This window comes from Branchiostoma lanceolatum, chromosome 11, assembly GCF_035083965.1.
Source record: "Branchiostoma lanceolatum isolate klBraLanc5 chromosome 11, klBraLanc5.hap2, whole genome shotgun sequence".
Lineage (NCBI taxonomy): Eukaryota > Metazoa > Chordata > Leptocardii > Amphioxiformes > Branchiostomatidae > Branchiostoma > Branchiostoma lanceolatum.
Genome location: NC_089732.1, coordinates 13,437,757 through 13,460,332, shown reverse-complemented (window position 1 = coordinate 13,460,332; position 22,576 = coordinate 13,437,757). Strand labels below are relative to the sequence as shown.

Here is a 22,576-nt window from a genome sequence, read left to right as displayed (position 1 = left end):
CTCTATCTTACTGGCGGCAGTGCTGTGTCCTAAACAGGATTTGTGTTACCCTTGACTTTATAATGGGTATATCGTCCAAAATGTATGACTAAAAAGACAACAAAACACTCAAAGCGTAGAAAGATTTGTTTTTTATCGATGAAATTCGTTGAGAACGCTGTCAAATTGCTCGGTCGCAGCGAGGGCGCCAATGTACCATGGGTACCATGGGTCCAGTGAGATAGGGGCTTAAGGGACATGTTTTCTAGAGTTAAAGAGGAGAAGAGTCATAGATGATAATTCTATCATAGTATTGAGAATATATACAGGTATCATTGTCATCTGTTGGTTGAATTACAAAATGTTAGGATCCATACATGAACAGCATATCACTGGCTCAATCTTTTTGCTAGCTTATCTATGGTTAGCAAGTAACAAGATTGAGCTAGTGGTTATTGCACATGTAAGAAGCCGTAAAAGTGTAAGGATACAGGCTTCCTCTGTGTAGGGGACCGGGACAGTGGAGGAGTTGGTGAGGTAGCTGAAGAAGGAGACCTCCAGGGTGTAACAAGAACAGTTGTCATCAAGAGCCCCACCTAGGAATCTGGAGAGAAAGTGCAGGTGTAATGAGCGAACAAATGTACATGTACAATGAACTCTACAATACAAAAAATTCATGTAAACTTGGCACAAAAATTTTCCGTGATATTACAATTAAAATGAGTCGGATATCATAGGGAGGGAAATCATACAAGCTTCCTTATGATATATGATACATTGAAATTGATACAGAAACAACGGAAATGTGATCAACCAAGTTTCCAAACTTTTTGAGCCAAGTTTATTTGAGCAATCTACAACATGAAACATGTTTTTAAGGACAGTGACAAGAACAAGAGATGGCACAACCGATGTAGCAGTTGAGTTTCATACAAAAAGTAGCCTAATTATAGAATATCATGAAAGTGGAGAAGTTCCTCCATCATATGATTTTTCCAATATTCAAGGAAAGAGCCAGAAAAAATTCTTTCTTCCATGATAAATGAAGGGTCTTTTCCAGGAGAGAAAACAGGTTGGTACAGAAGAGTGTACAACACATAAAAAATAAGGCCACACCAATTTAATTTGATGGTTGTCATATTTGTTGTTTCCTTTTTTCTTCCATATGCAAGGGTCAGATTTCCAAACTTGTATGTGCCCGGCCGGGCAAGTTTGTGGGAACAAGAAGTATGATATATAAGATACCAAAACACGCATAACATTGAAAACAAGAGAGCTTCTAAAAAAAAGCTGGACATACGACCTCATTGTGGTGGGGATGAAACGGTTGAAGTATAGTTTGTAAAAAGAACTAAATTGCACAAGTGCAGTGTTAAGTTTTATTCAGTTTTGTAAAGTTTGGTATGACATAAATTGTTTTCAAAATCAGCTTCAAAAAAGCTTTTTAAAAAAGCTGACTGGGGCGCATTTGGAAGAAATGAAATGAAAGTTTCTGCATAAAATATGCCAATGAGGTACTCATTAGCATAATGTATGTGGTGCATTCACCTTTCCTAAAGGCACCTACAAATCAAATATGACATCTGTAGCATTGAAAAAAACTAGTCATGGTCATCATTTGTGTATATTTCTTGGTGTACACTCTAATTTTTAGTTCCCCCTAAAAGCTTGGAGATGTGACCGTGGCATAAGGCAGTGTGAGTACATGTACCTCCTCCCAGTGCCAGCCTTCTCATCATCTCTGTTGAAGGAAGTTTGCTCCTGTAAAGTGTGGGAATACACCAGGGGATCAACCACAAATGGCTGAGGTCATACTTAAGGGGACGATCTCAAAGGTTGTCAGTCCAGATTTTGACATATTTGTCTTTCAAATGCCTCAGGAGACTTTTAAACTTTGAGATTATGCCCAGTTGAATAACACAAGACCAGACAGCCATCAACTTGTGGGAAAATCATCAAGGTTTGACATGGCTATTTTTACTCAAAATATGGCCAAATTAGTGTATCAATTTGAAGAAAACATTTGATGTTTTTCCCAATGTTCAACCAAAACAAATAATTGAGTTTTTTTAGACTTCAGAATCTAGTAGATGTTTTCAGAGTTTTAGCTCCTTTTCGTCTTCTCGTGTCAATCCTGCCACTAATGTATGTAGCCAATGACATTGCTGCCTTGGGTCAAGAGGCAATGTGATTGGTTGGTTGGTAACTTTCCCTTCAACAACATGAGGGTGATTATCTGATTGGCTGGACATTGCCAATGCATCAAGAAGTATGGATTGCATTTGTAGGCCAGTATGTCAGGGCTGTTGCTTGGTCATACAAGCAGAGCAGTCCTACCATAAGAAGATGACCCACGTTTTAGACTTGACTCTTTTCCCAACAAGTTTTTGGCACCTTGATATAAAGTATGATTTCTCTCACCTCCTGCCAGTGCCAGCTTTCACGGCATCTCTGTTGAAATTGGTGTTAGCCTGGAACACACAACACCAGCCAAGCACACACAATTAGCACAACCCACGCCAAAACTTCAAACAAAAAAATACTAAAGAAACACAAAATCACTTCAAAAAGCTCTTTTTCTCAGCATACTTTGCATCAATCAAGCATCAAATCATTGAACTAAAAGAAATGATTTGTAAAAAATGGTGCATATATTAGTCACAATTAAGAGCAAATAATTGCATTGAAATCGATGCAAGCAACACAGACAAACTTGGCATCTGAAATTGAAGCTATCTATCTATTACAAGTTGATAGAAATCACATGCCCAGTGCTATAAAATTCAATTCATATTATGATCATTCGCTATATATAGAGTATAACAAATGAGTCATACAAAAGTCGTAATAATTCCAAGGAGAATAATATACCAGTAATACCTATGTAACAATGTAACCACAACTTTGGTAAGAGGCCAACAGTACCCTGATTCAGATGTAGAATCCATACCAGCATATATCTACTATCTTCCAGATTAAATTTCCTCCTTAGGCCTCACCAATTTAACTTCTTGGTTAACGGATCTTTTAATAAACTTTAGAAACAAAAAAATCATGAAAACAGAAGGCTGGGGTGAAAACTTGCACCTGACCCTGTTCACTCCCTGAAACTGAGTGCACCAAAGTACAAACTTTTCTCTGAGATTCTGTTTTCCTGTTGATTTTCCAATCAAGCATTTTTTTTTAAATTCCGTTAACCAAGAAATCAAAATGGTGTGGCCTTAAGACCACATGGTCCATGTATCTAAAAAATGTCAAGATTGCTTGTACATGTACATGTAAATCCTGCATTACCACCAACTCAATTACTATAGTCAATCTGTTCAATTCTATCTGTCAGTTTTGTCATCAACCAAAGTCTACAGGCTAGTTTTAACTGTACATAAGCCCAGATTGATGGTAAAATCTTAGCTGCAATTTTCCTCTGACCCAGAAGCTCAAGCAGATTTTCTTCTGCTGTTTGCTTGCTTTTCTTTCAGTCAATTTTGGCAGGCAATTTCTGGTGGTAGAGGTTTAACAATCTTTTTGAATATTCATTTTCACAAAACCTTCACCAACTAGACTGGCCGTCATTTGCTTTAAGAGCAAATTCAGGATGTTTCGCCCATACTCCTCATGCAAGAAGTGGGCTGTCCCAAAATAACTCCTGGGCAAATCCAAGTTCCTGCATAATTTATGCAAATGAGGTCCTCATGAGCATAAGTTATGTCCAGGTGCTTTCACCTTTCCTACATGTACCTACATATTCAAGATGACATCCACAGCTTTTACAGTAAGGGGAATACAACATCATGCATAAATTATGCAAGTGAGGTCCTCATTAGCATATGTCATGGCCAGGCGTGTGCAGCTTTCCTAAAGCTACCTACATCTCAAATATGACATCTGCAGCTTGTACGGTAAGGGAAATACAAGTTTCTGCATGAATTATGCAAAGGAGGTCCTCATTAGCATAATTTTTGGCCAGGGGAATTCACCTTTCCTAATGGTACCTACATCTTAAAGATGACATCCGCAGCTTTCACGGTAAGGGAAATACAAGTTTATGCATGAAATATGCAAATGAGGTCCTCATTAGCATAATTCATGGCCAGATGTGATCACCTTTGCTAACGGTACGTACATCTCAAATCTGACATCTGCAGCTTTTCCGGTAAGGGAATTACAAGTTTACGCATAAATCATGTAAATGAGGTCGTCATTAGCATAATTTATGGCCAGGTGTGTTCGTCTTTCCTAAAGGTACCTACATCTCAAAGATGACATCCGCAGCTTTTACGGTAAGGGACATACAACTTTATGCATACATTATGCAAATTAGGTCCTCATTAGCATAATTAATTGTCAGGTTTATTCACCTTTCCTATAGGTACCTACATCTCAAATATAACATCCGTACCATGTAACATAAGGTACATATAACTTTCTGTAATACCATTAGTAGAGGGACCCCCTGACATCTGCTTGGTTTTAACTCCCAGACTTGGGGGAAGTGTAGGAGGGCTTATGTTACAAGATGACCTAGTTGTGATAAAATAACCAAAAATTCCATCAAAAAATTGCAAAATAAATCATTTTGAAGTAGTGTATACCCAAAAAAATTATGGGGTCCTTTGGGTAAATATCCAATGCACAACTAAACCAAATTTCAGGTCCTTAGGTTTTAACACCACGGCACTGGAGGCCATAATGTGCGACTTTTGTCGGAAAATGACCAAAAAACCTCGATAAAATCATTTAAAAAACTTATATGGAAAAAATTTTAAAAGGGTCTAGGGGTATACACAAACTCTACCTCCATACCAAATTTCAGCTAATTTGGTCGACGGACGACCGAGAAGAAGCGATTTGAAGATTTGACAGGAGAAGAAGAAGAAGAAGGAGAAGAAGAAGAAGAAGAAGAAGAAACCTGACAAAAACAATATGTTTCGTTGGCGAAACATAATAAGATACCTCAGTATGGTGATACACTGAGGATAGATGGCAAAATTTAACCTTTAGCTCTCTGAAGTAGCCATTCGGCACCCAATTCCTTATTGGTTACATATATAGAAGAAGGTTAAGGCCCTGCCCATTCTTTATCTGTATGCTAGGGGCCTTCAACTTTGACCTTTGCCCACAATGCCTCACACTGCACATGCTCACATCCCCCTGTGAACTGGCTTATACTGTTTGGCCCTTCCCTAACAGCTATGAGCATGACAAGGCTCGTGACATCACAGATAGAACACACCAGAAAGCATTGTCTTACCAATGAGAAGTCTTCTGCGTTGTTGCCTAGCAACCTGGGGAAGACCATCTGCTGCTCGAAGCGGTCCTCCTCGTCGTAGACGTTCCCGTACATGAACCCGTTCATCAGGGTGGAGTGGGCATGGATGTCGATGTAGAAATCAAGGTCCACTTTCTAGTAATAACAGAAAAATTTTTTTTTACATGTTTACATAATATATGCTTGGTCATGTACACCTTTAACTAATTTACACATGTCGCAACATTGATAGTCCAGTCATTTACCACTTTGATGAATTATGGCACTTTTGCATTAATTATGCAAATCAGGAATTCATCCAACAGCGGGCGTGGATGTCGTATTTTTTAAAAAGAATTCTACAATTCTTTATGGGAATTTACAGCAAAGGGTTTGTAAGATTTTCAGCTAAAAATACTTTTCAGCATTTCTCAAGACAAAGGTATGTGTTTCAACAAAGGATGGTACAAGTTTCTAGGCACCTTTGACCCACCATTGGAATCATGTCGTATTAGTAGTGGGGCCTTTCATCTTAACACTAGTCATGCTGAGCCCCAAAATTGTCGGTTTGCACATGCTTGTTCTGTATGCTAGACCTGACAATTGTCGGGTTGAGTGTATTTCAAGAATGTGAACGTTGCACCTGTGCAGTTCTTGTAAAGCATACGTTACTAAAAATGAGCAATATCAAACTAAAATACCCTTAATTGCTTCAATGGTGTCTGGGCACAAGAGCAGTGAGGGTATATTTTTGCTAGGGAAATCCAGCAGGACAAGGGTTAAGAAATGCTGGCCCAGGGGAATAACCTAAAAAATTCATTCACTTTGTGTTCAATAATCAAATCTAGCCTTTATCATGTCATTTACCAATACAGAACTAAATTCAAATCAAATACAAATGATTTTTATTCAAACTGTCATGAAGCCTACTATGTACACCTACATCCATATGCAGTAGAAACACATGATTGTACAGAAGCCATATTTTGCCAAGAATGACAGTTACAGCAGCCTACACTAAGCATTGATTATTGAAACAATGTTATCATAGTACAACATTGACTCTTATCAAGTTATTCACAAGAAGTATCATCCATCTAGAGCAGACAGTGATAAAGTTACATGCACATCATCGACTTTCATCGGAGTATCATGGACTTTATTACTGTTATATCTGCTTAAGACACATTTGAATCAAATGAAGGACTGAATTTAACATCAACTCGCATAATTCTGCCAGGTACCCAAAGACCATATTAAAAGAAACATGGTTAAAGAATGCCTTGAACACCTGCCAAATTTGAAGTGTGCATACCTCAGGGATTTCTTATGCTGCCTTAGTTTTGAGCTCTCAGTAAATTCAAAGGGCTTTTTTTTATAGTGTGCTAGCCTAGGGGTACTAAGCGGAATTATGAAAGTTGACATTAAATATTTTTGATAATAAATTCTTCATACTATTGAAAGGCACTTTAAAGCACATTTGCATCATTATTTCATATTTCTGGCATCTAGAAACAGCACAAAAACAACCTGCACCAAGATCCCCACAGTTTTAAATTCTGCTATATACAAACCAGATGTAGTAAAAAAAATGGCTGACAGTCATGCACTGGAAGATCACTCTCTGAGCATCATCATGCAACATTACAGGGTTGACTCAACTTACTATGTAGAGAAACGAGCACAAAATTGACTTCCAATTGGTGTCATTCTATCCTTACATTGAGTGCCTTTAAACTGGTTCAAGTCGAAGGCCACGCCCATTTTCCACTTAAGGTACAGATTTCTCCAGGTATTCCCTTTCAGCAACCTTCACCTTGGTTTGAGTTGCTACGTATTCAATTTGTCTCACCACAACTGACATTAAATCAGTAGGAAATGTAAAAAGAGGCTACATATAAGAAGATCATCCTGGAGACCGGCCAGGTTTTAATTCTCCCCTTCAGCAAATAATGGGTGAAAAGTCTAGCCAACGGTATTCATGTATAAACCACTGTTAATGAGTTAGGCAGAAATGCAGCCACACAACCCCACCCTCCCCATCAACTCTATTCTGTGTACAAACTCACTGCACTTGGCTGCGTATGAAAGGGTGTGTAAATGATGCTTCCGATATTTGTAACTAGAAATGGATAGACCAGTGAACATTGGGCTGATGCACTCTATATACCCCATCCTTTCCACTGGGATGACTTTCAAAGGCCTGAAAATCATACTGTACATAAAGGATAGTCAATTGCAATACAAATAATGGATTAACTTTAACTGAATATAGGAGAAACCATCTCCTTACTTTGGAAATAGGAAAGACGACCTTTATTAACCCTTACATAATTTCCCTTCGGAGGACTATGATTGCTAAGCGATGGGTTCCTGCGATACATTCTGATGTCTATTTTCTTAGCATTTTGCTGCTGTCCAAGAAGGCCTGATGCTATCACAACACGAGTCACATGACCTGTTTTGGGTTAAAGGTCGTGCCCCAGACAGGCAGAGTCACCGATAGAACATCCATCATAACTCCGCTAAGCTGATTCCAGCCGCAACCTCCGGAATTAGGCCTCGGAATCTTCTATTACTATCAATTTGCCTTATTTCCACTAATGGGACGCTGTTTCGGTGTATTAGGAAAATGAAAAACGTCAAAAGTACGGGGATTTGAAAAGGCAGGGATGGCATTATTTCAGAATGAACATTTTGTAGACTTACTAGTATCAGTTTTATTGCGGATTGGTTTTAACCAGTGTTGGACAAGTGTTAAAAAGGTGCCTCATATGGTAGATAAATGGTCCTTTTTTGGAAGCCCGTACCTTTTCTTTACTGGCCTGAAATTTGAATGACACATTTCTACACATTCTTACTTGCAGCAAGGCCGTCCTTTTATTTTTCAGGAAACAAAACACCACAAAGTTAGATATGCAATCTAGATTAACTATAGATAATGAAATATCTAAAGCTTAAAGAGAGGCATATGTTCTAAACATGTCAAATTCTACATTTTGGGTTCTCTTTGGATTCTCATTTTGACAGGCAAATTTGTAACCAGGGAATTTTGTTTAAAAAAAAAAAGAAATCTAAGCTTGTCGCCACTTTATTTACAAAGATAATGGTATTTAGTAGGGATTTTTTCTGACAAAAGGGCATACTTTTGCATCAATATGATTTTCCAGATTTACTCCAAACACCACAGCACTCGGGCATCCAATCTCTTACTTTTCCAAACATAGGTTGTTCAAAAATTTGCTCTGGCTGAATGTTATGATTTTGATATACTGGAACCAAAAAAGAAACCAACCTGGATGGAAAAACTATGTAGAGACATCCAGGCAACTTTGACCCACTAGCTTCATCCCACTTTTATAATCGCCATGCCAGTTTTCCAGATAGAGGGACAGCATTGTAATAAATTTCTTTGGGATATATCAAGAAACACATCAGTGTCATCAAGGTCTTCACAACAATGTCATGGATATCTGAAGAGTGCCTGAATCTGGGATTATAGATGTTGCTCTAATAGATCTCTTAAAATTCGCCATGTGACAGTCTTAGAGTATTGAGCAGAGTCATGAGAGTTGATGTTACATGGCTGTAATATAACTTGGAAGGCAATGATTTCATCTTGCCAATACAAAGCAGATCATTGCAATATTTCTATACTTAGGCCACACCAATTTTATTGTTGCTTCTCAGATTTTTTCAGAAAAAATTGAAGCGACAGGGCAAAAAAAAAAGAAGATTTTCTGTACAAATAGTCTGGGGTGAAGATTAGGGTTTACATGACATAAAGAATAAGAGGATTATTCAAATTTCAGCTTTGTATGGCTCATTTTATGCAATGCACCCCTTTCTTTGATCTAACACTATAACAAAATAACCTTTTGCCATGTAATACATGGATTGATATTGAAAAATAGTTTTAAAAAATGACAAATTACAACTTTTCATCAATATGACAACACTTTTTAGGTATGTGCAGGCCTTAATAATCTATTTTGGTGGCTATTGAGTTTAACAACTGAACAAATAGTAAAATTGTGAGTAAAAATTTGTTAATGGGAATAGTGACCCAATTTTTTTTTTCAAAACGCGAAAAACAGGACAGGCTTCTTCAGGATTAAGTGTTCCTAGCCCGAAAATTAGGTAACAACCAACAACTGCCAACTTCTCTACACTGCCTCAGCGATAAAATCCTTCATTACTATAAAATAATGGACAATCAGTGATTTTCCCCAGTTCCTGCAATACTGAAAGTCTTAAATATGCTGGTCTCGCTCCACTGTCAGCATAAATCGGCAGCCATCACTACAAATGATGGATGCTTCCAGGGGATGTTCAATAGAATTAGGACAAACTTCCATGAAAACAAATCACCCAGTAAGTGAAAATCAGACCAATTGATTTTTTACCACACAATGGTTTTCAGTGTCGATAATATGGAGATTTGGGGTCAAAATGTTCTGAAGTTTTATGTTCCAGCGTTACTTTATAAAGCTTCAGTTGACATTGGCCTTTTAAAAGATGGACAATGAAGGATCTTACATAAAGTTCTCTTAGGATGCTGGCATTCAACTGAACTATAATGTCCGGTCTCAAAATGCCTTAAGTGTCATTTTGGGCCTCATGTTTTGGGAGCATCTAAATCAAATTCTCAATGTATGTATGGAAAGAAAAGATGGCACATTGTCTGTGCAAAAAGTTGATTGATCATTAGAGGGTGTTTCCTAGCTAGGTCTAACCTAGCAAAGAAGTAGACTTTCTGAATACTTTTACACAGACAGTCAGTAGTTGGTGTGGTGGAATGGCCATTTTAAAGCATGCTAGCTGTCCTCCCCTCATCCCTTACTGAACATGTGTATGAAGTAATGTATAATTCTTAATGTATGCACAGAAAGAGAAGACGTCATTTGTGCACAAAGTAGGATGAGAGGGTGTTTGAGCTTTCAACTCACAGATTGAAATGATTTTGACAGGAGAAGATTTAGATTCTCACAGCCAACTCATCATGATCAGAGCAGAAAGAACATCTACTCTCTCATTGTAAATCCTTAACGGCACGCGAACATACATAAAATCAAACATAAAATGTTCCCGGTAATAAATTGAGCTCCAGTACGTTGATGTAGAATAGCTTAAGGATTCCGCTTGGATCAAGGACAGAATCAGTGGTAACGAATTTTCTGCCGTTTGCGCCAGAAGACCGATTTCACTGACGTACCCATAATCCTCCGTTCTCTTCGACGATGCGTGGGAAACAAAGGGAGGTTTTCGGTTTATCCCGAGCCCTGGCAGTCTAATCCTCGCCGCCGCAAGCTGATGCCTGAAGATATCTTATTGCACAAAGTAGCAACAAATTGCTGCCATTTATCTAGCAACATGTCACTGCACAAGCAAATTTAGCATCTATTGGAGCATAGAAGCTTAATTGTCGAGCCGTCACACCCGTTTGTTACAGTCTAGGTGGGGGTGAGGTTGAATGCTAAACAGGGATATGTGCAAATTTCTTATCCATCCTGACGTTTCGTACACTCAATGGTGGTCATTTACCCTGCTGGACATCCATGTCGCATGTGTGGAATAAGGCCACCACACAAATTCATTTTGAACTCGGATAACATGAAAACAGTCTGTACCTTCCTTTGTTGACACATTATCAGGGAGTGAATATAGTCAAATTTTCCTTTCAGCACACTGTCTGTACACCTCTGGCCACACCATTTGAATTTCTTGGTTAACAGAATTTTTCAAAAAAATGCTAGATTGGAAAATCAAACAGAAAACAGAATCTCAGAGGAAAGTTTGTACTTTGGTGCACACAGTTTCTGGGAGTGAACAGGGTCAGGTGCAAGTTTTCACCCCAGCCTTCTGTTTTCATGATTTTTTTGTTGCTAAAATTTCAAAAAAAATCTGTTAACCAAGAAATTAAATTGGTGTGGCCTCTTGCTGAATTTGTGCAAAACGATGTTAGAGAACTGAGAAGCAAGGCATTGAGCATACCATGGATGAAAAAATTGCTGAAGATGGTACATTCTTCTTCATTTATCTCGATAAATAACCCGTAATCATATCCATCCGACGACACGCTGAATGGATGTGTCTAGAAACAAGGGAAGATCACAACAATCCCACGACACCCGAACCAACTGTGTGGGATAACTCATTTCACACCTTACACTCACCTCCCACAAACCACCGCCCATGTCTAATGTTTTCCCAAAAAATTGATTCCCTCGATGCTAGACTGCGTGAAGTGTGAAATTCCTTACCAGAATAAACTGCCCTTTTGCAAATGCCACGAGTCGGCCATTGTTTCATTCAAGCACCTTCGATGTGAACGCCTTTTTGCTAACACATTTCTACCAGCTATAATTCTTGATTGGCCTTTACACAATATCCTCCTCATTTATGCTGTATATCATGTCTTATCTGCGTATATGTTCGGCTGATGGGTTCATATGAAGTTCAATACTTCCGATATTCAGCTTCCTACAATAATTCCAAGTTAGTGCAAGGCTATATTTCATGTGTAGCGTGCTAGATTGTGTCTCTTGGCTACGATACCTAGAAAGATCCACCCATGCAATATTCCACTTTGTTACTGAGCGAAGCGGGCTGTGTGGAATCCTAAATAGCGCACTACGTCTTTGAGTTGTCAGTATCACCCATATCTTCCCACCTTTATGGAAGGGTTTCGCTGCGAGAAGTTACTTTCTTCTTGATGCGTGCACTATACCTCGGCCTTGAATAATTTACGGCGTTGCTTTTTCACTGTCATCTTCTATAACCACAGACTCGGTGTGTTACATAAAGAAGAAACAGAAAGGTGGATGATTTTAGTTTCACCACAGAACCTACTTGATTAGAAATGTAGGAGACGGTATGGAAAGGAGCAGCTCCAGGGCCTTGATTCCCTGTCTTGGTACATGTGACCCCTAAGCCCCATTTCCTTGCAACATTACAGGAACACTGCATACCATTTGTCACTGTCACTGGGAGTAAGCTCTGGAATACTAACGGTGGGGTCTGCCTTTTGAAGGTATGCTGGTGAGATGACAGCCTATTGAGCATGCACTCACAAGTTCTTTAGTGGAATCACAAAAAGGTAGAGCAGCCAAAGAGGGAGACTTTAGTACTTTGAGTACTTTTTCTGCAAGGTGAACCGCCACACTGACATCAAAATGTTTTTACCACAAGAACTTTTTAAATCTGTTTGTTTTTTTGCATGTTCTATCCATGACAAGGATATAAGGAAGAAATCTCTCCACCTTTGAGAGTTGAACCCAAACCCTGCAGAAGGGACTTTTCTATTTCAGCCAAGTTTTTAAATATCATCTGTTTCTCTCCTAACGTGGTCAACATTCTCCACAGGTCCGCTTAGGCCACACCAATTTAATTTCTTGGTTAACAGATTTTTTAAAAATCTTAGCACGAGGACATCATTAAAACAGAAGGCTGGGGTGAAAACTTGCACCTGACCCTGTTCACTCCCTGAAATTGTGTGCACCAAAGTACAAACTTTCCTCTGAGATTCTGTTTTCCTGTTGATTTTCCAATCTAGCATATTTTTTAAAAATTCCGTTAACCAAGAAAATAAATTGGTGTGGCCTTAGGGGTGTAAAACAGTCCAGTCTGCATAGCATAGGTCTGTTTCTGTCAGTCTGTCTTTTCAGCTGGCCTTTAGCAATAACACCGCTCTGGGAATGAGCTAATTGCAATCAAGCCCGTAAATCGCCCCTCATGTGCGCTAATTTGTCTGGGCGGGTGTGTATCACTCCCAGCACCGTAGAGATATGCTAGGGTCACATTTCCTAACCGGGGCCCGGCCGGGCTGTTTGCGGAAACGAAAAATCAAAGTGTGTGTCAATAGATTTTCACAAGCTATGCTCTTAAATAATTTTGGGTACGTTTTGTGTTTTCGTTGTCTTTTATATCATAATTTTCGTTCCCAAAGACTGCCCTGCCAGGCCCCGGATTGGAAATGTGACCCTAGCAATAGTGAGGAGCTCCCGACGGTTTAGTTAAACCAGGCTATTTCTCACCTCATCTCCATTCAGATCCATGAGAAGTTGTTTGGTGGCCTGCAGGGTGGGGTGGGCCCAGGGCGACGGGTCCTGCCAGTGTCGGTTCAGGTCAAAACCCATCAGCGAACATCTGCAAAAAATCACCACACATCAGCGAGCTTCCCTTATCAGAGGGTTCCGCACAATTAGATGTGCGGCAAATCTAAAGGGCTGCATATAGTTATTGCAACTTTCAAGGTTACACACTGAAATGGTTAAAGATGAGTACAAGCGATGTAGTCTGAAGTTGAAGGTTAGTAAAAACATGAAAGGGCAAGCTGCCAAATCAAAGTATGAAGACATTTTGGCGAACCGACTTCTTGTTTTTGTATGAAGCTGAAATTTTACATGTACAATGACACACATCTCTTTATGTCAGATTGTTATTACCTTTGCCAAGAAGGTTAATAAATGTTTTCTGTGCTATTTGTGTGTGTGTGTGTGTGTGTTAGTGTGTGTTAGTGTGTATGCGTGTTAGAGTGTGTGTGTTAGTGTGTGTGTGGACAGGTTGATCCTTAAAATATTTGGTAGATGAGCAGGGTCTAGGAAAACGAAGATCAAGTTTGATAATGGGCCTGGTAGCAGCTTTCTATGGTACTACAGGGAAACTTCCGGTTTTGATATCTCATCTTTATGTCTGAACGTGTAATGGTTCCTGTCTTATACTTGTGCTCAGGTAGAAAAACTTGGCACAATTTTCAGTCTTTTAATGACTAAAACCTGTGCCAAGTTTAATTTCTCTCCCACACATGGGAAATGAACCTGGAAAAGTTTTAATGAACAGCCTGTGTTGACAGGACCCTGATCATTGCTCTGCATTCAACTGGCTCCATTATCAAACTTCACCTTACTCTAGTTGAGCTATGTTTAGAACAGTTTCCTAGAAGTTTGAAAAGGTAACTGTTAAAGCTAAACAAGCAAAATAGGTCCAATGCCCCAATTCCTTACTTCTCTATCCTCCAAGATATTTTCGATACTATTGCAAAAAGTATGTGTTCTTCAACCAGTATTTGTACTCACATAAGAGCAATTTTATCTGAAGATGTCTCTTGACATGTTTAAATCATGAAAGACCTGATCCCTCAACACCTGCAAGATTTCTAGTTGACAAGAATGCTGCAGAAATTTCAATTCCAGATCTGTTTGCCCTACAACAATGCCAGCTTCCCCTTTGCCACAGAAAACTGTCACTTCAAACAAATATTTAGTTCTTGAGTCGCCGCGAAATGATCATGATAATTCTGTTTTCTATGATTATAGGCCTGGGTAAGAAACAAGGTATGTCATTTTCCACTTCAAAGTCCTTTCAGATCAAATGGAATAAAAAAAACACAGCTGCAAAAATCGTGCATGGCAAGTAATTTAAGACATTACATTAAAGACGTAATCTTTTTACATTTTGTAACTGGCTATTGGCATATTGTTATTCTAACACACAACTTTATTTATTTATTTCTTAATCTTTAGGGTGGTCCCTTCAGTTAACAATGTAACTGATTTTCAAGGGAGCCCTTACAACTAAGCAGAGTTATTCAGTCTACACATTATATTACAGAAATTTGTTCTGAAACAGCTTCCAGCGTGTTTTTGTTTTGGCATTGTTGCTGGTAAAAAGATTTAAGCTACCTCAAATCAAAACTTTTAGAGAAACTTTCCACAGTTAGCAAGATATGATAATAGAGTTACTTGTCATAAATGGTTAAACATCTACAAAGCTTGGTCATAGTCACTGCTCCTATATCTTCCCTCAACAGTATATGCACAAACCTGTTCTAGGCAATCTACTCCTTATTTTCTTGCCAACTGTTTTGGTCAGATAAGGAAAACGCAATTTGTAATCTGTGTAGGCTACACTTTCTCTGCCAGCACCAATTAGAAATGCAGTCTTTAAAGTTGTTAAAAGCTATTCTGAAGTAATTTTTCATCCTCCTTAATGACCGGTTATCTTGATTCTTTGACTTGACAGAGGTAACAATTTTCTTTCTGGTATATTTTCAAAGGTTGCTGAACTCCTATCTAGTCTCCCAACTTTCTCACAACAATCAAAGATAGTCTGAGAGGTTGGCGTGGTTAATGCGGTATTCTAATCTTTCCGTTAATTGTCCTCGGAGTGTTCAATTTAGCAAATCCACTTACAGCGTTTTTCAATCAAACGCCGGATGCAAACGGCTTAAGAATTCATGAAGTTTCAGTTAGTTGTCCTTAGTTCACCAGAGTGCTAGAGGCATGAGATTTAACCAAACTAAAGGAATCATATATCTTTCAGAGGAAGCATACACATGTAGATGTAATATGAATTTGATTTTTTATAATACCCTCTCCCCCCAAAATCCATGACTCCGCGAATATGCCCTTAGACTGGAACACTACAGTAATAACTGTAAAACAGAACTGTTTCCCCATCTACCATGAAATTAGGCCCCCAAGAAAACTAATGCATTATACAGTATTATGTTTCAGCATTCAGCCGGTGCATGGCATATCACCCTAAATATCTCTTTTTTAAGTATCACGCTTGATGATATGGCAAAATTGTGCTACTTGGAATAAAAATACTCCAATACAACAGCAATACTAATTCAATCTTGATAAAACAAATGTGGATTTTGCTGATTCATATTTGTTGCATATCTTTTTCATGTCTGTTCCATAATTGCCTGATATTGTCTAATTATGCCTTGATAGCGTTGTATTTGTCCCAGAACTGCGTCATCCTATGATTAAGCTACTTTTGTGCCATCTGCCTCATACTGCTGCAATAATTGTCTACTATTCTTGTCTTGTGATGATCATCAACATATATCAGTGCCTTAAGGTATTGTTGAAGGGTGGCTGAGGGTTTTTTTTTAAATAATTTTGAAATTTTTAGTTTTGAAATATCGATTTTTGGCAATTCTTTTTGTTATCAAACAAAAACAAATTCGCCAAAACTCGATATTTCAAAATAAACTGGTAGACACGCGCAAATCTTAAAGTATTACTATCATTTACATTCCTGCAAAGTTATATTGATAAATATCTAAGTACAAGCCAAGGAGAGCCTTTTTTCTAAAAAAAGGGGCGTGGCCTTAAAAATTTTGATGATGTAATCATGACATCATACTAATTAGCATAAATTATCACCTTGCTATAAGGTACTACCTGAAAAAAAATTAAGGTTGAGGAAGGTTTATAAAGCTTAAGAAAGGGTTTTTTCAAAAACATCCCAAAATTCCTCAGCCACCCTTCAACAATACCTTAATCATCACATTCTTGTGCTGCAATGTTTTTGCATCACTATCCTTGCAGAAAAAAAGGATCATGATTCTTTTATTGCCTCTAAACGACCATTGACATAGTTCTGTCACATCACATAAATCTGCAACTCTGAAAAAAAATGCCTCTTAAGAGATTTTCAATGCAACGTCCCCCAATATAATGCACTTCTGCATATTTAAAGTGTGCATACCCGGAGGTGCTGCCATGGGGATCTTTTTAAAGTGGCGGATATAAGTAACCCCGTGAAGAAATGTACACAGAGGTTATATGCTAGCAACTGTCTTGAAGTTTACATTCCAGTAGTCAACCCAATGCCCTATAGGCGGAATTATTTCAGAGACACTGAGATGAGAAAAAAATCATCAGTCTACTTCTACCAACAACTTTGAAAACATATAGAAGCCTCGCAACAGATGCTTGAACTAACTTGCAAATTACCGGAAGGAACATGGCGTAATCACACGGGATAACTGCCACTGATTTACCGGCCATTTTTCCCAAATGGCGAAGTCATGTCGCTGGTTCCCCCTAGTCCCAAACTGCCATCATTAGTGCTCATAATGGCTCATAAATGGCCTAAATCTAGTTCAGTTCATTAAAACCCAGGTACAGACAGACTGTCTGTACTTTAGGAAGCAGACAAGGGTAATAGCCGTCTGTTCCATACATTTCCAGCTTCCTGTACATGTGATGGCATGGAGACTTTGCAACATCCTGTGTTTCAGCACAGAGGGCAGTACCAATGGGAAAACTGTTCCACTGATATATAATGTACTAAAACATTTCACTTAGACATCACAAACAACAACAAAAAACACAAGAAAGCCTTGAGATAAACTGCCACTTCCTGTACGTGTGATGGCATGGAGACTTTGCAACAGCCTGCATTTCAACACCGTGGGCAGTACCAATGGGAACACTTTTCCCCTGATATGTAATGTACTAAAACATTTCACTTAGACATCACAAACAACAACAAAAAACACAAGAAAGCCTTGAGATAAACTGCCACTTCCTGTACGTGTGAAGGCATGGAGACTTTGCAACATCCTGCGTTTCAGCACTAAGGGCAGTACCAATGGGAAAACTTTTCCACTGATATGTAATGTACTAAAACATTTCACTTAGACATCACAAACAACAACAAAAAACACAAGAAAGCCTCCAGATAAACTGCCACTTCCTGTACGTGTGATGGCATGGAGACTTCGCAACATCCTGCGTTTCAGCACCGAGGGCAGGCCCAATGGGAACACCTTTCCCCTGATATGTGATGTACTAAAACATTTCACTTAGACATCACAAACAACAACAAAAAACACAAGAAAGCCTCGAGATAAACTACCACTTCCTGTACGTGTGATGGCATGGAGACTTTGCAACATCCTGCATTTCAGCACCGAGGGCAGGCCCAATGGGAAAACTTTTTCACTGATATGTAATGTACTAAAACATTTCACTTAGACATCACAAACAACAACAAAAAACACAAGAAAGCCTCGAGATAAACTGCCACTTCCTGTACGTGTGATGGCATGGAGACTTCTCAACATCCTGCGTTTCAGCACCGAGGGCAGGCCCAATGGGAAAACTTTTTCACTGATATGTAATGTACTAAAACATTTCACTTAGACATCACAAACAACAGCAAAAAACACAAGAAAGCCTCGAGATAAACTGCCACTTCCTGTACGTGTGATGGCATGGAGACTTTGCAACATCCTGTGTTTCAGCACCGAGGGCAGTACCAATGGGAAAACTTCTCCACTTATATGTAATGTACTAAAACATTCCACTTAGACATCACAAACAACAACAAAAAACACAAGAGAGCCTCGAGATAAACTGCCACTTCCTGTACGTGTGATGGCATGGAGAATTCGTAACATCCTGTGTTTCAGCACCGAGGGCAGTACCAATGGGAAAACTTTTCCACTGATATGTAATGTACTAAAACATTTCACTTAGACATAACAAACAAAAAAACAACAAAAGAAAGCCTCAAGATAAAAAAAGTTTTAAGTAAGAACTCCTTTTTTAAGGGTGAGGATCCCAGTATGTACAAGATGTGTTAGACAGGACTGTAAGGTTTGATCCCCTTGCACTGGGAAGGACCCCGACTCTTTTAGATAATTGTGCTCGAGGCGTGACTCTCCTCAAACACAGCTTCACCTCTCATCCTAGAGAACTGCCAGATGTTGGAAATGTTGGGAAAAAACAGACATAAAATGCTGAGAATCTTTGCATCAGCTTGGATTACCAGTGATTTAGATGTGATATTTATGTACAAAGTCTATTTCAACATTTTCTGCATTCCAACATTCCATAGTTTCTCATTTTCACCTAACTGGAGTGAGGAAATGTATCCAAAGGGCCATTGAAGAATGCAGATATAGTTTTGGGTGTCTGTGTGTGTGTGTGTGTGTGTGTGTGTGTGTGTGTGTGTGTGTGTGTGTGTGTGTGTTTGTGTTTCCGACCTATTGTAGTCAGCATAACTCAAGATCCTCTCGATGGATTATGATGATATTTGGTATGAGGGTAGGTGTTGGAAAGACAAAAGTCAAGGTCGATTTTGGGCCCCCTGGTATGTGACCTTGGTACTGCACCAGAACTTCCATTTTTGGGTATCTTTTGACCTGGATCAAGGCCAGGAAAGGAAGACATTGCACAAGCCTACTAAGTGTCCTGAGAATAGACCTCAAAAACAAAGGAATGGGAAACCTAAAAACTGCAAAGAAACTCAGAGAGCTACGGCAGCTTGCAGGAAAAAAGACAGTGGAAAGAAATGAAGAAAGACTGAATGCAGCCAGAGGTTGTTTCTACAACTACCTGAGCTGCAGAATACAGTGGATCATCATCATCATCATTTGACCTGGATACGCTATGGTCTTGATTTTCCTGCATGTTGTCAGTACTAACCTGTAGTTCCCCAAGTACACACCGTCGGGGTTAAGCATTGGTACGATCTTGAACACCAGGTGTTGTCGGAGCACTCGTGCGATGGGGTGTTGGCTCACCAAGAAGTCTATCCAACCTACAGGAGCATTCATATAAACACTTCATTTCAGCCATCCTATAATTCTTGCGATGCCATTGTTATCTAAATAAACACTGTTGTTAACTCATATATAGCAAATATCTTACATTTACAGATAATCCAATTGTGATGATGAAACTCCTGTGGTCCAAATTAAAGCATATTTTCCAAAACATTGATGACAAACTTGCCTAACATGACGGAGGAAGATCTTTACCTAGCAACATGTGAACCAAATACTACTTTATATTCGTAGGACTTGTAAAACTGAGAAGTCGATGAATTGAAAGAAGTGAAGAAAACACAACAAATCATGAATTCAAAGATCCTGTAAGAAAATTTTCTTAACAGTTCATTGGGAGGCAAGTCTGAAGATTTTTCAAGCTTAAAGGATATGAAGGTTCAGAACATTTAAATGATTACCAATAGAGCAGGTGGAAAGTACATGTACTTAGGAATACCCTTTGCCTTTTCTTTTTGAATAGACTTTCCATGGGTGCCTTCTCTTAAACACATTTAAATGATACAACAAATGTTCATGAAATTCCACACCTCCTATCAGCATTTGCAGCCGCCTACGTACTGTCTGTGACATTTTGCTTTCACATAAAGCGCCAGGCCAAAAACGTAGAAAAATTGCAGCTCTACAGGAACCCGGCAGATTTGATAGTCTATTTCTTTAATAACCATTTGGCTCACTCTTTTACTTCTACTAAGTGTCTTAGCCCTAAAGGGCAGACTTGTAGGAAGCCCATGGTTGGATGGTGTAATGTGGAAGTTTCCCAGCATGACGGAGTGACAAGGCTTATCGCAAGAGTTGCAGGCGTACCTTGGCAAACAAAGGAGGCAGGTGTCTCGCCAGGGTGTACCCGAGCCGTCACGAACACGACTCTCTGGTTCTCATCGGGATCCAAGTTTTCTGTGGGGAAGAAAGCAAAAAATGATGTAAACCTAACACAGAAAGTCTGGAAACATGATTTCAATTGATCATATCTTCTTTGTTCCTTTATCAATTGCATTGTATTGCATCATATTATCAATATAGCAGGTGGAAAGGGGAGGGAAGCAAAAATTAATGTAAACCTAACGCAAAAAGTCTGGAAACATGATTTCAATTTGATCATACCTCTTTGTTCCTTTCTTCAATTGCATTGCATCGTATCGTATTACCATTAGCAAATTTATGAATAACTATTTACAATGCTACCATTTGCTATGATTGTACATTCATGACTTGTCTATTGTCCTTTAAAATGATACCTTAGGCCACACCAATTTAATTTCTTGGTTAACGGAATTTTAAAAAAAATGCTAAATTGGAAAATCAACAGGAAAACAGAATATCAGAGGAAAGTTTGTACTTTGGTGCACACAGTTTCAGGGAGTGAACAGGGTCAGGTGCAAGTTTTCACCCAAACCTTCAGTTTTCATGATTTTTTTGTTGCTAAAATCTATAAAAAAATCTGTTTACCAAGAAATTAAATTCGTGTGGCCTTACTTGTGATTAATACACAAGTGTACAACAAAGACCATGACTGATTTTGTTGGTGGGTTGCCAAATAAAATTGCCCAGATTTCCCTGCCAAGGTCAAGTACAGTGTTCATGTAATGCTATTTGAATAAATCATATAATATTGTTGTTGAATCTAATCAGAAAAGTTTTTATTTTGATGTCAAAAGAAAAACAACTACAAAGTGTGATATAGACATTGCCTCCACTGGACGAATAACTGATTATCTGTTTATATTTAGCCTACATGGTAACTTATGGCATTCTTATCATTATGTCCTCCTTAAACATTAAAGAGACGTATTGTAATCAGAACATTAAAAAAAATTCACTGTTTTCGGTTATCTTTCTACATCATTAGTTGAGACTACACTGCACATCAATATTCATCACATATGAATGCGACTTTGTAGCGTCGTGCGAACATCTTGAAAAAAATTATATACGCAATCTCCATCGCCGCTTGACTTGTCTGCCATTTTGTCCAACATTCCGACAAACCACCGAACACGCAATCAAACGCGCGACGTTCTGAAGTTTGGTCACTTGTGGTGATTTCCTCTAACGCTCGATCTCCGACCGCAACGGTCGATTCGGATTTTTCTTAGCGTTCTACACTGGCTTATTTGCAGATCATGAAATGGGGGCCGCTAAATAATATGCAAATAAACCAGACTTTGAGCGTTTTGCGTTTTCGTCGTTTAGTAGTGATGGAAATGTGACAAAATGACAGGAATATGTTGGAAATAAGTAACATATATGTTACAAATGTGAATCTGAATGTAGATTTTTCAAATTCTTACTATTTGTAGTTTTTGCCCGCCAGATTCTACAATACGTCCCTTTAAGAAGCAAATTGAACCTTCTTGATTACATCCTATCTCAGAAAAATGTAACCAGTTTCATCCCAACATACAGTGGGTCACACTAATGTTATTTCCTCCACTATCACTTAGCAAACTGGATTTTCCCTGACTGCGCATTTCCGGTGCCATCAATTTTTCATGACCCTTTGCAAAACTGCAGATTCAGTAACTTTATAACAATATTGCATACCGTACATCCATTCTAAGTTTGCGGCACTTAAATCTCACACCACTGTAAAAATCAAGAGTATGCATGTCCCCGCATTTGCCGTTTAAATAGCCGTAATAACAAAATGGAAGACAGGGTACATATTTGCAAAATAATGAGTTACCAGTGAGAGATCACCGAAAAAACTGCAAACTTTAGAACATCACGAAAATGTCAAAATTCACAGTACAATTGACTGAATCGGTAATACAAAAACGGTAAATCGTTATTGACAGGTCACTCCTGTTATGTCCACCTGGCATGCATCACATCCATTAAAACACCCGCGTAAGCGAATCTATTTTGTCAGGATTGACAAGAAAGACACAGAAACGTCCGGGTACATTAGTGATATGAAATACAGTTTTCCATTGTACAAGCCTGCATGTGTGAATATCCATTAAGTATGTCAT

General features: G+C 38.7%; 1 protein-coding gene across 1 annotated transcript in view; it reads right to left on the bottom strand.

Annotated features, from left to right (window-relative positions):
- Positions 1-22,576, bottom strand: part of LOC136444678 (cytosolic carboxypeptidase 6-like) — an 82,990-nt gene that overhangs the window by 2,618 nt on the left and 57,796 nt on the right. Inside the window, exons 7-12 of the mRNA XM_066442365.1 lie at positions 20,409-20,498; positions 19,462-19,576; positions 13,264-13,375; positions 5,231-5,383; positions 2,401-2,450; positions 471-583 (exon numbers count right to left, since the gene is read on the bottom strand). Of these exons, the coding sequence (XP_066298462.1) occupies positions 471-583; positions 2,401-2,450; positions 5,231-5,383; positions 13,264-13,375; positions 19,462-19,576; positions 20,409-20,498 (633 nt within the window). The remainder of the gene's footprint in view (positions 1-470; positions 584-2,400; positions 2,451-5,230; positions 5,384-13,263; positions 13,376-19,461; positions 19,577-20,408; positions 20,499-22,576) is intronic.